Source organism: Pseudophryne corroboree, chromosome 1 (genome assembly GCF_028390025.1).
Source record: "Pseudophryne corroboree isolate aPseCor3 chromosome 1, aPseCor3.hap2, whole genome shotgun sequence".
Classification (NCBI taxonomy): domain Eukaryota; kingdom Metazoa; phylum Chordata; class Amphibia; order Anura; family Myobatrachidae; genus Pseudophryne; species Pseudophryne corroboree.
Genome location: NC_086444.1, coordinates 309871381 through 309893429, shown reverse-complemented (window position 1 = coordinate 309893429; position 22049 = coordinate 309871381). Strand labels below are relative to the sequence as shown.

At 47.6% G+C, this 22049-nt stretch overlaps 1 protein-coding gene across 2 annotated transcripts in view; it reads left to right on the top strand.

Annotated features, from left to right (window-relative positions):
• TMEM120B (transmembrane protein 120B) overlaps positions 1-22049 on the top strand; it is a 203004-nt gene that overhangs the window by 155360 nt on the left and 25595 nt on the right. For both annotated transcript variants that reach the window (XM_063964482.1, XM_063964481.1), the window contains exons 5-6: positions 3409-3504; positions 13348-13437. In XM_063964482.1, the coding sequence (XP_063820552.1) occupies positions 3409-3504; positions 13348-13437 (186 nt within the window). The remainder of the gene's footprint in view (positions 1-3408; positions 3505-13347; positions 13438-22049) is intronic.

The window sequence follows — 22049 nt, the reverse complement described above, 5'->3', positions numbered from 1 at the left end:
ATTTGTTAAGGGAGTGCTGCATATTCAGCCCCCTTTTGTGCCCCCAGTGGCACCTTGGGATCTCAACGTGGTGTTGGATTTCCTAAAGTCGCATTGGTTTGAACCACTTAAAACCGTGGAACTAAAATATCTCACGCTGAAAGTGGTCATGCTGTTGGCTTTGGCTTCGGCCAGGCGTGTGTCAGAATTGGCAGCTTTGTCATGTAAAAGCCCTTATCTGATTTTCCATATGGATAGGGCGGAATTGAGGACTCGTCCCCAATTTCTCCCAAAGGTGGTTTCAGCGTTTCATTTGAACCAGCCTATTGTGGTGCCTGCGGCTACTCGTGACTTGGAGGACTCCAAGTTGCTGGACGTAGTCCGGGCCCTAAAAATCTATGTTTCCAGGACAGCTGGAGTCAGAAAGACTGACTCGCTATTTATCCTGCATGCACCCAACAAGTTGGGTGCACCTGCTTCAAAGCAGACTATTGCTCGCTGGATCTGTAGCACGATTCAACTTGCACATTCTGCGGCTGGACTGCCGCATCCTAAATCTGTGAAAGCCCATTCCACGAGGAAGGTGGGCTCTTCTTGGGCGGCTGCCCGAGGGGTCTCGGCTTTACAACTTTGCCGAGCAGCTACTTGGTCGGGGTCCAACACATTTGCTAAATTCTACAAGTTTGATACCCTGGCTGAGGAGGACCTAGAGTTCGCTCATTCGGTGCTGCAGAGTCATCCGCACTCTCCCGCCCGTTTGGGAGCTTTGGTATAATCCCCATGGTCCTTACGGAGTTCCCAGCATCCACTAGGACGTCAGAGAAAATAAGATTTTATCACCGGTAAATCTATTTCTCGTAGTCCGTAGTGGATGCTGGGCGCCCGTCCCAAGAGCGGATTGTCTGCAATACTTGTATATAGTTATTGTTTAACTAAAGAGTTATTGTTGAGCCATCTGTTGAGAGGCTCAGTTCTATTTCATACTGTTAACTGGGTATAGTATCACGAGTTATACGGTGTGGCTGGTATGAGTCTTACCCGGGATTCAAAATCCTTCCTTATTGTGTCAGCTCTTCCGGGCACAGTATCCTAACTGAGGTCTGGAGGAGGGTCATAGAGGGAGGAGCCAGTGCACACCAGGTAGTCCTAAAGCTTTCTTTAGTTGTGCCCAGTCTCCTGCGGAGCCGCTATTCCCCATGGTCCTTACGGAGTTCCCAGCATCCACTACGGACTACGAGAAATAGATTTACCGGTGAGTAAAATCTTTTTTTTTACGGCTGTCCATTTACATTATTTGTACCCCAAACATTGGAAACCAAAGGCATTTCTAATGAATAGAATTGCTTTTTGAGAAAATGTTTAGACACTGCTGTATATAAGAGCAATACATTTGCTATAGGAAAAAAAAAGGTGGCAGTGCTGAGCATGTAAAATGTATTTAATAAAACATTAAGTCATAGAATAGCAAAACACAATTGATAAAATACTGATACAATGACTAGTAAGCAAGTAATAAAGTACCTTACTGCTGGCAACAAAGTAACAAGTGAAATGTCACACTTAACTGTATAATGGAACAAAGTCTTAAGGTGGGTACACACTGATAGATATATCTGCAGATCAATTGATCTGCAGATATATCTATGGACGGATCGGTAGTGTGTTGAGCATACACACTGCCCGATCCGTCGGGGACTGACTTCATGAACTGGGCGGGCGTGTACATACGCCCAGTTCACCTGTCAATCACTGCCGGCCGCCAGCATGTGTACACACACAGCGACGCGCCAATATATCGGTAGATATATTGGCCATCGGCTGTGCTGCAGCGCCGACGCGATACGTCTGTGAACGACAGAGTTCATAGACGTATCGGCCGTACACACTGGCCGACGGACCCGCGATATATCGGCCGTTCAGGAGAACGGCCGATATATGGGCCAGTGTGTATGGGCCTTTAGACTATTTGTACGGGTGTGAAGTCACATAATTAAAGGCATCCGTAGTTCGAAATATCACTTGGGTGTGAAAAGTATCTTACCCACAAAGGGTAATGTTCCTCCTGATGAACACTTCATAGGTGAATTGGGAGTGATAATTGAGAGTGACAAAAGCCGCTCCTGGTAAGGGGGTCTTTATCCATCTGTGCGTCCACAGGTTGAAAAGCTGGTCTGTTTCGGCTGCACTAAGCCGGGTGGACCAAGGCTAGTCTGCATTGTAGCGTGCAGCTGGTGGCGTTCACTGTCAGAATGCCCTCGTTGATGCAGGTGGAAAAATGCAAATGGGCAGTGTTTGAATTAAATGAACAGCGGGTGGAGGGAGGAAAGTCTCCAAGTGGTGTCTGTTGGAGTGCCTTTAACATATGAAAACCGGAGCTTCAGCAATAGAGCTCTGTGTTGCAGTTGCTGGCAGATAGTAATGCCCGTGGTAACCGAACTCCTTGAAGTGTTTCTCGGCCTATAATGCTGGCCGTTTCTTCAGAAGGAAGGAATGGTTCTCTGTGGTCATGTAGGTGGGCACCCAGCGTGCAGAAACCGTGCTCAGGCCAAGTTTTTAGTGCAGTATCCATTGGATGGACCCTGAGGAGATGCCCATCTCCTTCTCTAACTGGGCCACTGTCACCCTGGTGTCCACCTCCATTCTGGCCCGCACGGCAGCAATGTTGTCCTCTGTGATGGTGGACAAAGGTTGGCCGCAGCACACCTAGTCTTCCACGGACCGTCTTCCTCACCAAAATTCTGCAAACCACTCAAAACACAGTGGTTCGGGATGGTGCTTCCTCTCCAAAAGCAGTTTGCAGTCAGACAAACTCTCCTGCTGTCTCAGACCACTCTTGTAGTCGTAGAAGATCATGGCTCTCCAGTGGCCTCTGTTTTGCGTTCCATAACGAGTTTGTGAACATGCTGACTGTGAGCAGTGCTGCTTTTATGCGATTCTGTGCCTTCCCATTTCACAGTCAGAGATTACAGTTCACAACCATACAGTCAGATTGTGTCTACTCTACCTATGCACTGCACACCCAGAAAGTTATTGCACACCCCTCATATAGTGGAATCAAGAACCAAAAACAAACAAACAAAGGATATGACCCTGGGCGGCCAACAGATGGCAGTACAGAGTTGGTTAGCAGATGGAGACAGTCTAGTTCTGAGGAGAAAAGAGAAAAGCTGATGACCATTTAAATCTCCCCATTTTGCAGTTTGTTTTCAAAAAACAGAAATCACAAGGGAGACTGGGGGTTAAGGCATACAAAGTGTGTATTAAATGGCAATAATTTGGTTAAAAGGTATTGTTAAAAATGCTTTGGCTCTACTATAAGTAATCATGTGTACATGTTAATTTGTGTTATTTACACAGGGATTATATTGCTCTCAATATAGTTTGACATTTATGCAAGTTTTTATTGTGCCCTCTCTCTTTGATTTTCAGATTTGCTTACAAGGATGAATATGAAAAATTCAAGCTTTATTTGACTATAATCTTATTATTTGGAGCTATAGCTTGTAGATTTGTTCTTCATTACAGGTGAGAATGTTTTCTTGTTCTAAATGAACAGTACACTATTATTTATTATGATTCTGTTTATATAACACTACAATAGTATACAGTGCTTTACAAAGTATATTTAATTATCCACATTCATCCCGGTCTCATTGGAAGTTTGTCTGATTTCTCCCAGGGTACACTTTTATCTGATTTATACCCCTTTTAGGCCACCAGCTTTTAACACGGGTTATTGCATATGAGCGCGCATAACCCATGCTGTTGTGTGGTCTGAAAGGGCCCAGTTGGAATAATCTGGGTTGAACGACTCGGTATACTCTGGTAGCAAACAGGGTTGAACACGTGTTCAACTCTGCTTGCTGTGTGTGAATGGGAAGCAGGGTTAATGTGACCCTTTTTCCGTTCACTCTGTGTGGACGGGCGGCGCTTGGAGATCATGTGATCTCTAAGCCCGCCCACGCCACATCACTGGTGACCACACCAACCCGGCAATATGCTGGGTTGGGGGACAGCGGAGGCGAGGGGCCTGAGTAGAGTCGCACACTGGAAGCACCCGTGTCAGGCTCCCAGGTGCGACCCGCCTCAGACAGTGTGAAAGGGGTATTAGTAACTAAAGTACTCTTGGCAAACTGTTTTATCATTTATTTCTGCAGTGGGGTTCCATAGGGAATAACATCGGGGTGTAAAGTAGGATCTTGATCCAAGGCACCAACAGGCTAAAAGCTTTAACTGTTCCCAAGATGCTCAGCACCGCCTCCTCTATAACCCTGCCTCCGTGCACAGGAGCTCAGTTTGTAAGTTGGTGCCTGCAGTGCAGGCAGCTAACAGGCAGGGCTGTTCCAGAGCCCTAAGAAGAGCTATTTTAAAGAAGATAGAAGACTTCAAGTACTGCAGCAGAGGCACTCTAGTGCTAGATATCATTCTGATATCTCCTGCTGCAGCTCCATCACCTCCCCCAGCTGCGCTGTATACTCCTGCGTCCCTGGTTACTAGGTACTTACAGCAGAGGCTCTGATTCTTCACCTAGGGCACACACACTAACCAAAGTTCTCCGGGTTTGCGTGGCTGCACTCAGGGAGGAGGTAAGAGGGTCCCCCAGGCGGGACCCGCTGGAAATCTCGATCCGCCGCGGCCATTAGGAGGCGGGCTGCGCGCGCTGGCGTGGACACTGTGGCAGTACAGGGACCCCACTAGACCACCAGGGCAAGGGCACAGGTCAGATTAGACCAGGGCTGGCCAAACCGGTCCTCAAGATCTACCAACAGTTCATGTTTTCCAGGGCTCCTGGAGATCTGTAGAATTGTCAGTAAGGAATGAATGCAGCGCATCTTAATTAGTAATGACTACACCTGTGCACCGGCTAGGTGGTCTGGAAAATGTGAACTGTTGGTAGATCTCGAGGACTGGTTTGGCCAGCCCTGGATTAGACTATAATCCAATTTATTAAGCCCCGCAGCACCCGGTGGTGAAGTCCAACAAGGGGATAAGGCTCTGACCTGTAGCCCCTCCCCTAGCCCCTGGGCGCCATTTAGAGTAAATGTTCCCGCCCTGGAGCTGCATCTCTCTGTCTCCCTCACTCTCTGCCAGCGTTTGGGCGCCATTAAACGCAGCTGCGCTGATTCTGGGACTGCCGGGTGATGCCTCCTCTGTAAAGCCGCCTGTCTAATCAGCGCTGTGCATTAAAATGACACTTAAGTATTCTACATGTCGTTTAGACAGTGTTAGTTAAGAACAAGTGCATACTTCAGGGTTATTTAGTACAAGTACCCTGTGATATTCATCCAGTTTTTACTGTGCATTGATATATCTATTTATATACATAGCTTTACTCCGTAATAGTATTGCTAGTCGTTTGTCATAATTCCTGCATTGTACATGTGACTGTGTGTGTGTGCATATAGCTGCTAGGTGATCTCTACTCCGTGTATCTCACTCCTACTGCTATCCCTATATTCTGTAACCTGAGGGGCTCCGTGCATCAGGGTTATTAGATAATATAGGTATTTCACAGGATATATGTATTTTTCTCTGCGTTTTTCAGTCACATTTTACCTCAGAAATCCTCTGTTTGTTCTGCAACACTGCACTGCACGGGGGGTTTGTGTTAGGTATTATATCTGCTGATTATTGTACTGTGTTGCCCGTGGTTTACGCTTTCATATTATGTCAGTTACAGGGGCCGATAGGTCCCACTGTGCGCGGTTATGATGTCCCAGATGCATTTGAGGATAACATGGCTGCGGAGGGTTCAGGTTTTGGGGGTTCTGTACCCCCTGGTCAGTTTGTAACAACGGGGGCACATCAGGGCCCGCCTTGGGCTGCCTTTTCTAATTTACGGACTATGCTGGTAACTAGACTCGCGCCCCCTATGGGACCCCCTGTGCCTTATCAGCCTTATATGGTCCCTGCGGTTAATCTGCCATGGACAGATGCTCTGTCCACTCAGTTAAAGCAATTGAATAACTCTTTGGATAAACGTATTCCTGACCGTCGGCCGCCTAAGACTAAACCTAAGAAGTCCTCTAAGCGGGCTGTTACTTCCTCTCAATCCACGCATGTTCCGGATACCACTGCCGATGAAGATGGCGTGTATACTGACCCCACAGACTCTGATCATGACGTTTCTGATGGGGAATCTGTCTCACAGGTGGATGTTCCTGATCTATTAGGCTATCAGGCTCATTCTTCAGATTGACGATGATCCTGAGCCTGTTACTACATCTAAATTGGTTTTACCTCATGGACCCAGGAAAGAAATTCACCCCGCACAAGAAGATGATAGCCCGCTATCCCCTTGCGGAAGAATTGAGTAAAAATTGGGAAATGCCACCGCCGGTGGATTCGCAAATCGCTTGGCTGGTGGTGTCAACTGCTCTGCCTGTCACTACCGTCACTTCTCTCAAGGAGCTGACGGATAAGCGTGTGGAGGGCTGCTTAAAAGGGGTGTGATATGGTATTCCGGCGGCCGGGCTCCCGACGACCAGCATACTGGCACCGGCATACAGACAGCGTGGCGAGCGCAAATGAGCCCCTTGCGGGCTCGCCAAGCTGCGGGCACGGTGGCGTGCTACGCGCGCCATGCTATTTATTCTCCCTCCAGGGGGGTCGTGGACCCCCACCAGGGAGAGAAACTGTCGGTATGCCGGCTGTCGGGATTCCGGCGCCGGTATACTGTGCGCCGGGATCCCGACAGTCGGCAACCTGAAGACCACCCGCTTAAAAGCTATCTATATCCTTGCAGGGGCTGCGCATAGGCCCATCATTGCGGCTACTTGGGCCGCAGAAGCTATTGAGGCGTGGGCTCAGGAAATAGAGGCTGAGTTTCCGTCCAATTTTTCTAAACATGCCAGACAATGTCTCTCTTATATTGTCACGGCATCTCATTACATTAAAGAAGCAGCTTCAGATGCAGGTGTTCTGGTGGCCAAGGCTGCTACGACATCCATTTTGGCTCCCCGTATTCTCTGGTTGCGGTCCTGGTCGGTGGACTTGGACTCTAAGAAAACCCTGGAGGTGCTCCCGTTTAAAGGAAACATCCTCTTTGGTGAGGATATCAACAAGATTGTCGCTGACTTGGCGTCTGCTAAGACTGCATGTCTACCTAGTACTACTCCTTCGGCCCGAAGGCTAAGAGTACTTCCTTTTGTTCCTTTCGCACTCCAGGTAAAGCAAAGGGTCAGGCGTAACCGAAACCGTCTCGCACCTCCAAAACCACCAAGCCTAACCGTACCTGGGCTGCCCGTCAGCCGGCTTCCAAATCTGATAAGCCTGCGGCATGACTGGGCGGGCCTCCCCCTGGGGGATCCCAAGGTGGGAGGCAGACTTCTACAGTTCACCCAGGTATGGTTGAAGACCACTTCAGACGCTTGGGTGCGGGAAGTTGTCACTCACGGATACGCTATATCCTTCATGACACGTCCCCCTCCTCGCTGTTGCCTGGCAGACATCCCTTCAGGTCAGGTGAAGGCAACAACTCTCCGTTTAGTGGTACAATCCTTCCTGGACACCGGAGTGGTAGTACCGGTGCCTCTGGCTCAGAGGGGCAGGGGGTACTATTCAACGCTGTTCCTAGTCCCCAAACCGAATGGTTCCTCCCGGCCCATTCTCAACCTCAAATCTTTGAACAAGTTTGTGAGTGTCTCCAAGTTTCGTATGGAGACCCTTCGCTCTATTGTCCTGGCTTTGGAACCAGGGGACTATATGGTATCCCTGGATATACAGGATGCTTACCTGCATACCCCTATTGCCATGTCACATCAGCAATACCTGAGATTTGCTATTGACAATCTCCATTACCAATTCCGGGCCTTACCGTTTGGTTTGACCACGGCTCCATGAATTTTCACCAAGGTCATGGCAATTATGACGGCTTCACTCTGCCGTCGGGGCATCCGGATCCTGCCGTATCTGGACGATCTGCTGATCCTAGCCAATTCCCCAGAAGTTCACCTCCGTTATTTGGATCTGACGGTCCAGTTTCTGCAAGCCCACGGGTAGCTCATCAACTGGAAGAAATCATCTCTGGTCCCTGCCCAGAGCATGGTGCATCTGGGAGCGTTGTTGGGGACACACAGCCAGAGGTTGTTTTTGTCACAGGAGAAAGTCCTGAAGCTTCAGGACAAGATATGTTGCTTCCTTTCTCGTCCACGTGTGTCGATACACTCCGCGATGCAAGTACTAGGCCTCATAGTGTCTGCTTTCGACATGGTGGAGTATGCTCAATTTCATTCCCGCTCTCTGCAGAAACTGATTCTTGCCAAGTGGGACGGCCTGCCTCACCGGATCAGGTCTCAAATGATCTCCTTGTCTCTGGAGGTCCATCTGTCACTGACCTGGTGGCTGCAGGACCATCGATTGAGCAGGGGTCGTCCCTTCTGGATCTCCAACTGGGTCCTTCTGATGTCGGATGCCAGTCTGAGGGGTTGGGGCGCGGTGATGGAGCAACACTCTCTTCAGGGTCGGTGGACCAGGGAGGAGTCTCTCCTCCCGATAAACATTCTAGAATTGCGGGCAGTGTTCAATGCTCTGAAACTGGCCCGGCATCTGGTACTGAACAGGCCTGTCAAGTACAGTCCGACAACGCCAGCATCGTGGCGTACATAGATCATCAAGGCGGAACTCGAAGCCGCATGGCAATATTGGAAGTGTCAAAGATTCTTCAATGGGCGGAACGCCATCTGCCAGCCATATCGGCAGTGTTCATTCCGGGGGTCCTCAACTGGGAAGCGGACTTTTCATCAGGACGTACACGCCGGAGAGTGGAGCCTTCATCCAGAAGTATTTCAACTCCTAGTGGACAAGTGGGATCTACCAGATGTAGACCTGATGGCGTCTCGACACAATCACAAGGTTTCGGTCTTCGGAGCAAGAACAAGGGATCCTCAAGCGGTGTTCGTGGATGCACTGGCAATTCCATGGAACTTTCGGCTGCCGTACGTGTTCCCTCCGGTGTCAGTTCAAGCAAAACGGAGGAATCCTTCTTCTAATAGCTCCAGTGTGGCCCAGACGGCATCGGTTCTCAGACCTACAGGGTCTCTCGCTAGAGCGTCATCTTCTGCTTCCGCAACGACCAGACCTCCTCGTTCAGGGCCCTTGTGTTTACCAGGATTTTGCCCGACTGGTTTTGACAGCGTGGCTCTTGAAGCTTTCGTACTGAGGGCCAAAGGATTTTCTGAGGCGGTCATTCAAACTATGTTGAAGGCCCGTAAACCGGCATCTGCTCGGATTTACCATAGGGTCTGGAATTCTTACTTTGCTTGGTGCGCATCTAACAATCATGACGTTTACAAGTTTAGTACGGCCAAACTTTTGGCCTTCCTACAACAGGGCCTGGACTTGGGCCTTCGGAAGGCCTCCCTCAAGGTTCATATTTCTGCCTTGTCGGTATGGTTTCAGAGAAAAATTGCGACCTGATGTTCATACCTCCCTATGTCCCACCTGTGGCTGCTTGAGATTTGGTTTTGGAAGCTTTGCAAGGGTCTCCGTTTGAACCTCTTGAATCTGTGGACCTTAAGTGGCTTTCCCTCAAGGTCTTGTTTCTGTTGGCTATTGCCTCTGCTAGACTGGTATCAGATTTGGGTGCCTTGTCTTGTAGGTCCCCCTATCTGATTTTTCACCGTGGCCGGGCAGTTCTTTGAACGCGCCCTGGTTATCTACCTAAGGTGGTGTCTTCTTTCCACCTTAACCAGGAGATTGTGGTTCCGGCCTTTGTCTCTCCGAATTTACCCTCCAAAGATCGGTCTTTGGATGTGGTACAGGCTCTCTCCGTATCTATGTGAAGAGGACAGCCTCCGTTAGGAAGTCTAATTCTCTCTTTGTACTGTTTGGTTTTCACAAATGTGGCTGGCCTGCTAACAAGCAGACCTTGGCCAGATGGATTAGAATGGTGATTGCACATGCTTATGTACAGCTCCTGCTACCATCAAAGCCAATTCTACTCGGTCTGTTGGACCTTCTTGGGCGGCCCGCCGTGGTGCGTCCCTTGAACAATTGTGCAAGGCGGCTACGTGGTCCTCGGTGAACATGTTCATAAGGTTCTATGCCTTCGATACTTCCGCCTCCCAGGATGCTTCCTTTGGACGCCGGGTTCTTGTGCCTGCTAAAGTAACTGCTACAGGAACTGCTTTAGGACATCCCCGATGTTATTCCCTGTGGAACCCCAGTGTACCCTGCTGCAGAAAAGGAGATTTATGGTAAGAATTTACCTTTGTTAAATCTTTCTGCGAGGAACACTGGGTTCCACTGGGCGCCCACCCTGACGCACTTAGCTTAATTGTGTTGGTATGGCATTAGCTTCTCCTGTCGTGAGAATGTGGTGTACGTTGCTACTAACGGCTGTCGTCTCTTTTGCCTGCTACTGCATTGGACTGGTTAACGTAACTGAGCTGTGCACGTAGGCGGGGTTTTAGAGGAGGCGGCGCTGAGAATCTTGGGAACAGTCAAAGCTTTTAGCCTGTTGTTGCCTCGGATCAAGTTCCTGCTCTACACCCCGATGTTATTCCCTGTGGAACCCAGTGTACCTCGCAGAAAGAGATTTAACAAAGGTAAGTTCTTACCATAAATCTCCTTTTCTGTATTCTAAAATGTTAAAATCCTACATTTATGTAAGTTTGTTTTTTGTTAGATGGTAGAAGATAAAGAAACCAGTACGTTCTATAGATGATTATTTTTCTTAATTGTAATAGGTCACTATTAAAATACAGAGGTTTTGATTGACATATCATGGGAATTACATTTTAGATACAATGATACATTCAGATACAAGTACATTACTGAGTGAAGACAAAGAAATGCAGTATACTTCAGTAAGATATCTTTGCTCTTTGCGCTACTAATCACGTTACACACAACGCGTGACTCAGTAGCGCAAAGCGGTTTTTTTGCATTTTTTCCCACAAAAATGTGTCTTGGAAGCAATGTGATGTAATTAGATACACAAGCAGCTTTTGTTGATTAAAACGATATGCAGCATGTCTATATTCTGTGTGACTGCAACTGTATTTGTATATTTCATGGAAAAACACTGTGACGTGACATTTCGGATACAGATAGAGCCGCTATTACACACAGAATATAGGCATGCTGCATATCCTTTTAATCAGCAGAAGCTGTTTGTGTGTCCTATTACATTACTTTGCTTCTAAGACGTAATTTCCTGCAAAAAACAAGAAAAGACCCTCAGCGCTACAGAGTACTGGCATGGCATGGCGCGACTTCAAGGGCTGTTTAGTGTTACTGCAGCAAGGATTTAAGAGGACACATCTGTAAACAAGGTTAAATACAACTTTTATTTAGTGTCCATTTAAGTATATCTACTGTTTCACAGAGCAATTTAGTGCGGCATAGAACATGTGATGAAACAGTACACGACTTCATTGTTACACATGATATTCTACAGCAGAAGAGAAGTACTTGTGGTATGAAGCCAAGATGTCAAGGTCCAGAATGAGGCGTATAGAGGGTCACAGAGCACTAGATAATGGCGTGCATAAAACATATATTTAAAAAAAGAACAACTTATTATTAGATGTTGAAATCTATTAAATTGCACGCCAGGCAAAACAAAAATATTACACTTTTTTTTTTTTTTTTTTATTCTGTGACAAAATGTTAATACTTTTTTTACATTTTGCATGGTTTGTCGTAAAGTACCACTTAACATAAATGAAGTTGGCTTATATTAAAGTTCCTATTAGCCCATATATATGTAAATCTTTAAGGAAGATATTCAAAAGAGAAGGTATTTTAGATAGTAGCTATTTATTATTACCAGTTATTTATATAGCGCACACATATTCAGCAGCGCTTTACAGAGAATATTTGCCCATTCCCTGCCCCAGTGGAGCTTACAATCTATATTCCCTACCACATGTGCACACACACATTCATGCTAGGGTTAGAAAAAAATTTGTAGGGAGCCAATTAACCTACCAGTATATTTTTGGATTGTGGGATGAAACCAGAGTACCCGGAGGAAACCCTCGCAAACACGGGGAGAATATACAAACTCCACACAATTAGGACCATGGTGGGAATCGTACCCATGACCTCAGTGCTGTGAGGCAGTTACACCGTACGTGATGCCAATCCATGACACGCTTTGTTATTGAGTTTGTTTAGCCTTTCATTGGCTAATAACACAGAGCGATAACTTGCATTCAACTGCCTTACAAAATGTAAATACTGTAGAATGTACAAACTGCTTAATGCCATGGAGACATTTACATATTTGTGGCTATTAGTACAAATTATTTTTCATTCGCAAAGTGACTATTTTTTGTTCCGTGGTTTTTTTTGAAAGGTTATTCTCCATGGACAACATAATATGGTCATGTTAACATGTCACCTACAGTAGGACTTTGTAGACATAATGGCCCAAAAGCCTTAAAAAGTGATAAAGTGGAGATGGATAAAGAGTGATAAATGACCAGCTAATCATCTCCTAACAGTTAGGAAGCCGATTGGCTGGTACTTTATCACTCTTATCCGTCTCCACTTTATCACTTTTTAAAGCTTAATACATTTGGGCCAATCTGCTCTTCTGTGGTTATGTCACTGAGTGTTTCTTGTTGATGGTGGGCTTCATAAGGAAAAATAATTATTGCTTTGACTTGCAGTTATTTTAGCTGTGTTTTATCATATACGCCACTAAAATGCAGAGAAATTCTACTTTTTGGGGCAGCAAATATGCACCTAGGGATGCAGCTCCAAATGTATTTCAGTAGGTATGAGGGTGGCAGCTAGGAATACGTCACCCATATAATATAGAGGTGTTCATATTTCAGATAATGTTAATGTATATTAATGCCTCATGCTACTATTTTTCTCTGGATTGCTTTGTTGTTCTTGATTTATATTTGTGTTTGTTTACCAAAGCCTTTAAAACTCAACCGTGCTCTTTGCATTGAGTATGTTTATCACCGCAGAGCAGATTTGTGTCACACCAAAGGGCAAGTGATAAACCTGCTGAGGAAATGAAAAAATGTTCTTCTTGTTAATGCAAGGGGAAAGAAAGTCAAAGCTACTTATATAGTACAAGTCTGAAGGAGACCCTGGGAAAATGAATCAGATAAACTTTCTTGAAGGTTATCAAGTGCTGGAATTTGTGCCCCCTATCGATAAACACAAACTATATTTGATGCAGGGAACTTAAATAGAGTAAGGGAGCGAAGCTGAATGGTTCTGATCTATAGATCCTATAGTATGTTCTTATTCGATATGAAAGGATATTGCAGCCTCATGCTGCCCAGTTGGTGGACGCTCCCCCTCAGGTTGTACTCTTGGCATTTATAGTCACCTGCTTCTCCTTCTCTTCACTTTACATCACATATTATTCACACATGAACTGTACTTTTTTTTTTCTAGAGTGACAGATGAAGTGTTTAACTTTTTGCTGGTCTGGTACTACTGCACACTGACCATCAGAGAGAGTATACTCATTAGCAATGGATCAAGGTAAGCACTTCAACAGTTATGCACTTGACGGTTATAAAGCAAGAAGGTCTTTTATTGGCCTAGGACAAAGTATCACCAGAGCTCATCTCTCTTTGGGTTATTAACTTAGGGCCTAATACAGACCTGATCGCAGCATCAAATTTGTTAGCAGATGGGCAAAACCATGTGCACTGCAGGTGTGGCAGATATAACATGTGCAGAGAGAGAGTTAGATTTGGGTGGGTTATGTTGTTTCTGTGCAGGGTAAATACTGGATGCTTTATATTTACACTGCATTTTAGATTTCAGATTGAACACACCCCACCCAAATCTAACTCTCTCTGCACATGTTATATCTACCCCCCCTGCAGTGCACATGGTTTTGCCATCTGCTAACAAATTTGCTGCTACGATCAGGTCTGAATTAGACCCTTAGTTCCTTTGAGCAATCTGTGTCTTTATTTTATGTAGAAAACTCTGGTACCTTCCTGGGCTACAACACCTACTCACATGTGACACTGGTGCTGGAAATGTATTTTCTTTCTTATCTTAAATAATGAGTAAACACTTAAGGAATGCCCAGTGACTTATACATTGCTCTCGGAGGCTTTGTATTTGGAGCATCTGTTTCTGGCCAGATCGTTCAGTGTGTGTGCCTAATCTGCACGGTTGCATGCAACATCTGGTCAACTGCGCTGCAAGGCCAAACAGACGTTATCGCATGCGGCACCTAGCAGTGTAATGAAGGTCGGAATGAGTGTTCTTTCCGTCCTTCATTACATCGTTCTGATGTGTACTACTGATACGATATGTTGGCCGGCATATCGCCTGAGTGACATCGTTCTAGTGTGTACCCGATCTTAGTGTTAGGTTTGTTTAGAACGCTCCTAGCTATGCTTATTACAGTGTTGAAAACTACATCTGCTATATCAGAGAGTAGGCTTGGGCAGCAAGCATTTTGGCTTACCACTCCCAACAGGCTTTGGCATGCACTTGTTACCTACTTAGTAGGTGCCCATTTTTCTCAATTCCACGCCACAGTGGCAGCTAGCAGTGCTTGCTTTTTTCCAGATCTACTCTCAGAATTGTAATTAGTACATTCTGTGCTTCAGATACACTTTGAAGACCTGCACTGTTTGACGCATTGATTACTGGAACTGAGAAACATTGGTATTATTAGACATGTGTTGGAGGGCCAACTGCTATGCTATAAGTCCAAACAGCATGCCAACTCAGAAGAATTCAGACACAAACATATACGCCAAAGAGCAGAAACCCAGACATCCCATTGTTTTGTTTTTTAAGAAGAGTTTTATTGGTCGATTCGCATTGATACACAAATCAGTATGACACATAATAACAAAAAAGAAATGGCAAAACACTGATATACTGTATACCAAAAAATATAGCAGATATATGAGTAAATCTTTTTTTGTTTTTTGAGGATGACAGAAATAGTGTAAGAAAAGAGATAATCCTCTAGGTCTACGGCGTAGCCAGCAAAGAGTATTAAGAATCAGAAAGGAGAGAAACAGAGAGAGAAGAGAAGATGAAGGGCAATGGGGTATATAGAGGAGAAAAGAGGGGGGGTCCAAGTAGCAGGGTCCGGGCAACCTAAACAAAAAGGGGAGGGAACACAGATTAATTAGCTACAGATCGGGGAGGGGGATTTTGAGAAGCAAGCCAAGGTGCCCAGACTCTATCAAACGCCGTGGCAGATTGCCTAATGATACTAGTTTTCTCTTACGTCCTAGAGGATGCTGGGGACTCCAAAAGGACCATGGGGTATAGACGGGATCCGCAGGAGACATGGGCACACTAAGACTTTGAATGGGTATGAACTGGCTCCTCCCTCTATGCCCCTCCTCCAGACCTCAGTTAGATTCTGTGCCCAGAGAGACTGGACACACACTAGGGGAGCTCTCCTGAGTTTCTCTAAAAAGACTTTTAGGTTTTTTATTTTCAGGGAGACCTGCTGGCTACAGGCTCCCTGCATCGTGGGACTGAGGGGAGAGAAGTCAGACCTACTTCTTCTTAGTTCAAAGGCTTTGCTTCTTAGGCTACTGGACACCATTAGCTCCAGTGGGTTCGATTACTTGGTGCACCTAGCTGCTTGTTCCCGAAGCCGTGCCGTCACCCCCCTCACAGAAGCCAGAAGAAAGAAGCCGGGTGAGTATTCAGAAGAAAAGAAGACTTCAGTGACAGCAGAAAACTTCGGTAACGGAGGTACAGCGCGGCGGTCGCGCTGCGGTCCATGCTCCCACACATACACCAACGGCACTTGCAGGGTGCAGGGCGGGGCGCCCTGGGCAGCAGTTACTGAGGTTTTTTAGCACTGGCAAAGCACATATTTTAAGTGCCTAGGCACTAAATATTAGACCCCCGCCTGTATAATTATTTGAAATTGAGCGGGACTACAGCGCGCCGGAAGGGGGTGTGGCTTAGCCCTCACAGCTTACCAGCGCCATTTTCTCTCTTCACAGCCGCTGCAGAGACGCTGGCCCGGACCTCCTCTCTCCTTATCAAGTACAGGGAGCGTGGGGGGGGTGGGGGCACAGTAAATTGGTGCGATTTTAACAGCGCAGTGATCATATATTATTTTTCAGTATTATATGGGCGCTGGGGTGTGAGCTGGTATACTCCCTCTGTGTTCTCTCTAACAGGCTTCCCTGTGGGTCTGTCCCCTATAGCCAGTTTGTGTGTGTGTGTGTGTGTCGACATGTCTGAGGCCGAGTGCTCCTCCCCGGAGGAAGTTACTGGGGGCGCAGAGAAGGATTTGGGAGTGACTCTGTCGGCACCGCCGACTGCTGATTGGGTGAATATGTTGAGTACATTGAATGCAAATGTGGCGTTATTGTCTAAAAAGCTGGATAAATCTGATTCTCAGACATAAACGTGGAGAAAATCCATGGAGGACGCTTTATCCCAGGTACAGGCCCCCTCAGGGTCACAAAAGCGTTCATTCACCCAGATGGCGGATTCTGATACCGACACGGACTCTGATTCCAGTGTCGACTTTAGTGAGGCCAGTTTACATCCAAAATTGGTTGAGTATTTAGTACATGATTGTGGTAATTAAAGATGTTTTACATATTTCTGAAGTGCCTGCTGTTCCAGACACGAGGGTTTGTTTGTATAAGGGAAAAAAGCCTGAGGTGACGTTTCCCCCCTCTCATGAACTGAACGCTCTTTGTGAAAAGGCTTGGGAATCGCCTGATAAAAGATGGCAGATTCCCAAGAGAATTCTTATGGCATATCCTTTCCCCCCTGACGACAGGGAAAAGTGGGAGTCATCTCCCAATGTGGACAAGGCTCTGTCCCGGCTGCCAAGAAGGTGGCGCTTCCGTCTCCCGACACTGCTGCCCTCAAGGATCCTGCGGATCGTAAGCAGGAAACGACATTAAAGGCCATTTATGTCACTACGGGTGCACTCCTCGGATCTGCCGTGGCGTCGGCTTGGGTGAGTAGTGCTATTGCTAAGTGGGCTGATAATTTGGCATCTGACATGGATACCCTGGATAGTGATAACATTCTTTTGACTCTCGGTTATATCAGGGACGCTGCAGCTTACCTAAAGGATGCGGCGAGGGATATTGGCCACTTGGGATCAAGGGCCAATGCTATGGCAGTCTCGGCCAGGAGAGCGCTGTGGATTCATCAATGGAATGCTGATGCCGACTCCAAGAAAGCTATGGAAGCTCTCCCTTATAAAGGTAGTGTCTTGTTTGGTGACGGCCTCGCTGACCTTGTGTCTACTGCTACAGCGGGTAAGTCATCTTTTCTTCCCTATGTTCCAGCACAACAGAAAAAGACACCCCATTCTCAGATGCAGTCCTTTCGGCCTAATAAACACAAAAAAGGAAGAGGCTCGTCCTTCCTTACGTCAAAAGGCAGAGCAAGGGGAAAAAGGTCGCCTGCTGTGTCAGGCTCCCAGGACCAAAAGTCCTCCCCGGCCTCTGCCAAGTCCATCGCATGACGCTGGGGCTCCCCTACGGGAGTCCGTGCCGGTGGGGGCGCGTCTCCGACTCTTCAGTCAGGTCTGGTTTCACTCGGGCTTAGATCCTTGGGTGTTAGACATAGTGTCCCAAGGGTACAAGCTGGAGTTTCAGGAGCTGCCCCCCCACCGATTTTTCAAATCAGCCTTGCCAGTTTCTATCCCAGAAAGGGAAGTAGTGAGTGCTGCGATACAAAAGCTGTGTCTCCAGAGTGTCATTGTCCCGGTACCCCCGTCCCAACGGGAAGAAGGGTTTTATTCGAGCCTCTTTGTCGTGCCAAAGCCGGACTGCTCGGTCAGACCGATCCTGGACTTAAAATCCCTCAATCTGTATTTGAAAACTTTCAAGTTCAAGATGGAATCTCTTCGAGCAGTCTAGAAGGGGGGGATTTTATGGCGTCAGTTGACATAAAAGATGCCTACTTACACGTCCCGATATATCCTCCGCATCAGGCTTTCCTGAGATTTGCGGTGCAGGATTATCATTACCAATTTCAGACGTTGCCGTTTGGGCTTACACGGCCCCGAGGGTTTTCACCAAAGTGATGGCGGAAATGATGGTACTCCTACGCAAGCAAGGTGTCACTATTATCCCGTACTTGGACGATCCCCTGATAAAGGCGAGATCGAAGGAGCAGTTGCTAAGAAATGTGGAACTCTCCCTGACAGTTCTGCAACATCATGGTTGCATTCTGAATATGCTAAAGTCTCAGTTGATCCCGACAACTCGCCTGCCCTTCTTAGGCATGATCCTAGACACAGAACTACAGAGAGTGTTTCTTCCAGCGGAAAAAAGCTCTGGAAATCCAATGCATGGTCAAGGAGATTCTGAAAACGGCAAGAGTGTCGATTCATCAATGCACTCGAGTGCTAGGGAAGATGGTTGCGGCTTACGAAGCCATTCCGTTTGGCAGGTTTCATACCCTGGTGTTTCAGTGGGACCTGCTGGACAAATGGTCCGAGTCTCACCTACACATGCACCGGAAAATTAGTCTATCTTCCAGGACCAGAATATCTCTCCTGTGGTGGCTGCAAAGTTCTCACCTTCTAGAGGGACGCAGGTTCGGGATCCAGGATTGGGTCCTGCTGACCACGGATGCAAGTCTCCGAGGCTGGGGAGCAGTCACACACGGAAGAAGTTTCCAGGGAAAATGGTCAAGCCAGGAAACTTGTCTCCACATAAACGTTCTGGAGTTAAGAGCCGTTTACAACGGCCTTTTGCAAGCGGAACACCTTCGAGGTCTACCTGTCCTGATTCAGTCGGACAACGTAACAGCGGTGGCGTATGTAAACCGCCAGGGCGGAACAAAGACCAGAGCGGCGATGGCGGAGGTCACGAGTTCTCTGCTGGGCGGAAAAGCACGTGAGCGCTCTGTCAGCAGTCTTCCTTCCGGGCGTGGACAACTGGGAAGCAGACTTCCTCAGCAGACACTATCTCCATCCAGGAGAGTGGGCTCTTCATCAAGAAGTATTTGCAGAAGTGACAAGGTGTTGGGGAATTCCTCAAATAGACATGATGGCGTCTCGCCTCAACAAGAAGTTTCCGAGGTATTGTTCCAGGTCAAGGGACCCCCAAGCCAGTGCAGTGGACGTCCTGGTAACTCCATGGGTGTTTCAGTCGGTATATGTGTTCCCTCCGCTTCCTCTCATTCCAAAAGTGTTGAAGATCATAAGACGAACGAGGGTTCCGGCAGTACTCGTCGTTCCAGATTGGCCACGGAGGGCCTGGTATCCGGATCTTCAGCAATTGCTCATAGAAGATCCTTGGCCGCTTCCTCTCAGAGAGGACCTGTTACTGCAGGGGCCATGCGTATTTCAAGACTTACCGCGGCTGCGTTTGACGGCGTGGAGGTTGAACGCCAAATCCTAGCTCGAAAGGGTATTCTCGGGGAAGTCATCCCCACTCTCCTTAAGGCTAGAAAGGAGATCACGGCGAAGCATTATCACCGTATTTGGAGAAAATATGTGTCGTGGTGTGAAGCCAAGAAAGCTCCTACGGAGGACTTTCAGCTGGGTCGCTTCCTCCATTTTTTGCAGGCAGGCGTGGATGCAGGCCTGAAATTGGGTTCCATCAAAGTGCAGATTTCGGCTTTATCTATTTTCTTTCAAAAAGAATTGGCCGCCCTTCCTGAAGTTCAGACTTTCGTGAAGGGAGTGCTGTATATCCATCCTCCGTTTGTGACACCCGTGGCACCGTGGGATCTGGACGTGGTGTTACAATATCTTATGTCTCACTGGTTTGAACCTTTGCGAAAGGTTGAGTTGAAATTTCTCACTTGGAAAGTGGTCATGCTTTTGGCCTTGGCGTCCGCCAGACGGGTGTCTGAATTGGCGGCTTTATCTCACAAGAGCCCATATTTGATTTTCCATGTGGATAGAGCGGAATTGAGGACTCGTCAACAATTTCTGCCGAATGTGGTTTCTTCATTCCACATAAATCAACCTATTGTGGTGCCTGTGGCTACGGAGGCCGTGACGGTACCAAAATCTTTCGATGTCGTAAGAGCTTTGAAAATTGATGTCGCCAGAACGGCTCTTGTTAGGAAAACAGAGGCTCTGTTTGTCCTGTGTGCTTCGAACAAGATTGGAAATCCTGCTTCCAAGCAGACTATTGCACGCTGGATTTGTAATACGATTCAGCACGCTCATTCTACGGCTGGATTGCCGTTGCCGAAGTCAGTAAAGGCCCATTCTACCAGGAAGGTGGGCTCATCTTGGGCGGCTGCCCGAGGGGTCTCGGCACTTCAACTTTGCCGAGCAGCTACGTGGTCGGATTCAAACACTTTTGCTAAGTTCTACAAGTTTGATACCCTGGCTGATGAGGACCTCATGTTTGCTCAATCGGTGCTGAAGAGTCGTCCGCACTCTCCCGCCCGGTCTGGAGCTTTGGTATAGACCCCATGGTCCTTTTGGAGTCCCCAGCATCCTCTAGGACGTAAGAGAAAATAGGATTTTAATACCTACCGGTAAATCCTTTTCTCCTAGTCCGTAGAGGATGCTGGGCGCCCATCCCAGTGCGGACTGTTACTTTCAGTTGTATTGTTAGTTGTTGTTTTAGGTTACACGAAGGTTGTGTATCGGTTATGTTCAGCTTTTTTTTGTCTTTCGTTCATACTGTTATCTGGTATTCCTGGTAATCCAGTTGTACGGTGTGTTGTGGTGTGAGCTGGTATGTATCTCACCCTTAGTTTAACAAAAATCCTTTTCCTCGAAATGTCCGTCTCCCTGGGCACAGTTCCTATAACTGAGGTCTGGAGGAGGGGCATAGAGGGAGGAGCCAGTTCACACCCATTCAAAGTCTTAGAGTGTGCCCATGTCTCCTGCGGATCCCGTCTATACCCCATGGTCCTTTTGGAGTCCCCAGCATCCTCTACGGACTAGGAGAACAGGATTTACCGGTAGGTATTAAAATCCTATTTTCTCTAACGTCCTAGTGGATGCTGGGAACTCCGAAAGGACCATGGGGAATAGCGGGCTCCGAAGGAGGCTGGGCACTCTAGAAAGATTTATGACCACCTGGTGTGCACTGGCTCCTCCCACTATGACCCTCCTCCAAGCCTCAGTTAGATCTTGTGCCCGGCCGAGGTTGGATGCACACTAGGGGCTCTCCTGAGCCTCTAGAAAGAAAGTATAGAATTAGGTTTTTTATTTTCAGTGAGACCTGCTGGCAACAGGCTCACTGCAGCGAGGGACTAAGGGGAGAAGAAGCGAACTCGCCTGCTTGCAGCCGGATTGGGCTTCTTAGGCTACTGGACACCATTAGCTCCAGAGGGATCGACCGCAGGCCCAGTCCTTGGTGTTCGGTCCCGGAGCCGCGCCGCCGTCCCCCTTACAGAGCCAGAAGCAAGAAGAGGTCCGGAAAATCGGCGGCAGAAGACATCAGTCTTCACCAAGGTAGCGCACAGCACTGCAGCTGTGCGCCATTGCTCCTCATGCACACTTCACACTCCGGTCACTGAGGGTGCAGGGCGCTTGGGGGGGGCGCCCTGAGCAGCAATATAAACACCTTGGCTGGCAAAAATACCACAATATATAGCCCCAGAGGCTATATATGTGGTAAATACCCCTGCCAGAATCCAGAAAAAAGCGGGAGAATAGGCCGCGGAAAAGGGGCGGAGCTATCTCCCTCAGACACACTGGCGCCATTTTCTCTTCACAGTGCAGCTGGAAGAAAGCTCCCCAGGCTCTCCCCTGTAGTTTTCAGGCTCAAAGGGTTAAAAAGAGAGGGGGGGGGGGCACTAAATTTAGGCGCAATATTGTATATACAAGCAGCTATTGGGGAAAATTCACTCAGTTATAGTGTTAATCCCCACATTATATAGCGCTCTGGTGTGTGCTGGCATACTCTCTCTCTGTCTCCCCAAAGGGCTTTGTAGGGTCCTGTCCTCAGTCAGAGCATTCCCTGTGTGTGTGCGGTGTGTCTGTACAGCTGTGTCGACATGTTTGAGGAGGAGGCTTATATAGTGAGGAGCAGATGCCGATAAATGTGATGTCGCCCCCTGTGGGGCCGACACCAGAGTGGATGGTTAGGTGAAAGGTATTAACCGACAGTGTCAACTCCTTACATAAAAGGGTGGATGACGTAACAGCTGTGGGACAGCCGGCTTCTCAGCCCGCGCCTGCCCAGGCGTCTCAAAGG